Source organism: Myotis brandtii, unplaced genomic scaffold, assembly GCF_000412655.1.
Source record: "Myotis brandtii unplaced genomic scaffold, ASM41265v1 scaffold144, whole genome shotgun sequence".
Taxonomy (NCBI): Eukaryota; Metazoa; Chordata; class Mammalia; order Chiroptera; family Vespertilionidae; genus Myotis; species Myotis brandtii.
The window spans coordinates 1,754,088-1,756,672 of record NW_005355159.1 but is presented as its reverse complement, the minus strand read 5'-3'; the positions used below and the strand labels follow the sequence as shown (position 1 = coordinate 1,756,672).

The following is a 2,585-nucleotide window of genomic DNA, read 5'->3' as shown; positions in this document are numbered from 1 at the left end:
GGCCCACAGAGGTGACAGGACTGGCCAGACTTGCTGGGCCAGCACTTAAACTCCCCATTCACACCGTAATTTCCAGCCCCAGAAGGGAGGGGCTGTTATCTGAAATCAAGGGTGTCAGATTCCAGATCACAAGGGCCCTGCACTGCTCCTGCTGTCTCCTCTTCCTCACAGTCCACGTGCCACCCCTGACCACATTCCCCATTCAGAACAAGTCACCCTGGCACTGACCAGAAAATACATTTATTGTCTCCGGGCATTAGGATTGCCAATTTTTTCTCTTTTAAAAAAGACTCTTTACTTTTAGAATCGAAACAAAAATCTTTATTTAAAAGGAAATAAAGACTCACTCCTGTGAAGCACCCACAGAGTCTTGTTTGCAGCTCATGGGTGGTTCATGTGGTTTGGACGATGGTTTGCATAGTTGAGACTCTCTAGTCTATGAGACCGCAAGTGCCTCGAGGGCCAGAAATGAGTCCTTTTTGGCATTGAGTTTTCCCAGTGTTTGCTCACAGCCGGTGCCCAATAAATGTTAAATTAAACTGGGAAAAGGGAATGAAGGCTACTAGGCTGCTATTTTGCTCTTGGTGGAAATGGGCAGCAGTGGCAAGATCCCATGCAATGCTACAGGAGAAAATTATTTCAGGGTCAAATAAAATTGCTCAGCTCCCAGATGGCAGACCAAAGGAAAGTGGTTGAATTTGCTGATTCATACTAGGGTGTTAATGACATGCTCAACTGCTTAGTGTGAGCTTAAATGAATAAGAGCAATTTGAGGAAGCAATTTAGCAATATCTAGTAAGCTGAAGATGTTCATACCCTTGGGCCTACGAATTCCACTTCTGAGTATACACCTTAGAGAAACTTTCTCACAGCACAGTGAGACAAGAACCGAAACATACAGTGTGGCAACTTCGTAGCAATAAAAATGTCCACCAACAGGAGAAGGGCTGAATTGTGGTCAAGTTCAGATATGGAATACTATATAGCAACTAAAATCAATGAACTAGAGCCACATGTATCCATATGCATTAACCCAAAAGTGTAAGGTTGAATTAAAAAAAATGGCAGGAGGAAATACACAATATGATAGCACATAAAGAAATTTAGAGAGAACTGCAGGAGACAGTCTTTCTAGACAAGGCAGTTGAGGAGGAGGGAGCGAGTGGCAGGGGGGGCTGGCCTGGCGTGCACTCCGCACCTCGGGAACATTACTGCGCGTGGAACGGCTGTTTTGGGAAGACTATTGCCTAGAAGAAAAGATGTTTGGTTTTCACAAGCCAAAGATGTACCGAAGTATAGAAGGCTGCTGTATTTGCAGAGCTAAGTCCTCCAGTTCTCGATTCACGGACAGTAAACGCTATGAGAAGGATTTCCAGAGCTGTTTTGGGTTGCATGAGACACGTTCAGGAGACATCTGTAATGCCTGTGTCCTGCTTGTGAAAAGATGGAGGAAATTGCCAGCAGGATCCAAAAAAAAACAACTGGAATCACGTGGTAGATGCAAGGGCAGGACCCAGCCTGAAGACTACACTGAAACCAAAGAAAGTGAAAACTCTATCTGGAAACAGGATAAAAAGCAACCAGATCAGCAAACTACAGAAGAAATTTAAACGTCATAATTCTGATGCTCACGGTACCACCTCAAGTGCCTCCCCAGCTCAATCTCCTTGTTACAGTAACCAGTCAGATGACAGCTCAGATACAGAGGTGGCTTCGGGCTCCAGCAGAACGCCAATTTTTTTCCTTTTTAGATCTCACGTACTGGAAAAGACAGAAAATATGTTGTGGGATTATCTATAAAGGCCGCTCTGGGGAAGTCCTCATTGACACGCACCTCTTCAAGCCTCGCTGCAGCAACAAGAAGGCGGCGGCCGAGAAGCTGGAGGAGCCCGGCCCAGAGCCTCTGCCCATCTCCACCCAGGAGTGGTGACTGAGGTGTATGTAGAAGGGGAACAGGAAATGATTGAAATTTCAGAAAAAAAACACACCCAAAACACAGCAACAAAACGACCTTCCTGTTTTTCACTTGGATACCTGCTATTCTGCCAAAAGACAATTTCTAGAATAGTTCCGAATGGGTTATTTTTTCCTCCACTTCCACAAGTTCCACCAACTCTGAAGCCAGTGTCTAGCTTACTAAAAGGAAAAACAGACGTGTACATAATATTTAAGATGCTGAGTATTTCGTAGGAAAGCTGAATGCTGCTGTAAAGTGCTCTTTAAGTCTTTTTCTTTTAAATCCCCTTCTCATGAATGAAACTAGGGGGACTTCAGGGGACAGAGATGGGATTTGTTGTATGATAAACGTACGTAGTTTTAGTCTTTCTATATTGAGAGCAGTGGTTGGGGCATTTTTAAATATGGCTGACTACACTTGTTTTCCTTCATGATAATAAATTTGTCATAAACTAGTAACCTGGACTTGCCCCTTGAGGTAGTTGTTAATAATTTTAAAATATTAAGGTCTTGCCAAGGTTCTGAGGATTCAAACCTGTACTTCTGAATATTAAGCAGGACAGAATAAGCTCTCTGGTACAAATACCTTGAAGGAGTCATTTCTAAATATACAAAGAGGTAACTGGACT

The 2,585-nt window shown here is 43.5% G+C and overlaps 1 protein-coding gene across 1 annotated transcript; it reads left to right on the top strand.

Moving 5' to 3' along the window:
* Positions 1-1,151: 1,151 nt before the first annotated feature.
* LOC102245081 (protein FAM60A-like) lies at positions 1,152-2,330 on the top strand. Its single transcript, XM_014535518.1, is given in 3 exon segments — positions 1,152-1,478; positions 1,480-1,737; positions 1,739-2,330. Coding segments are annotated over 3 exon segments (669 nt in total). The 5' UTR covers positions 1,152-1,259; the 3' UTR covers positions 1,931-2,330.
* The last annotated feature ends 255 nt before the right edge of the window (positions 2,331-2,585 follow it).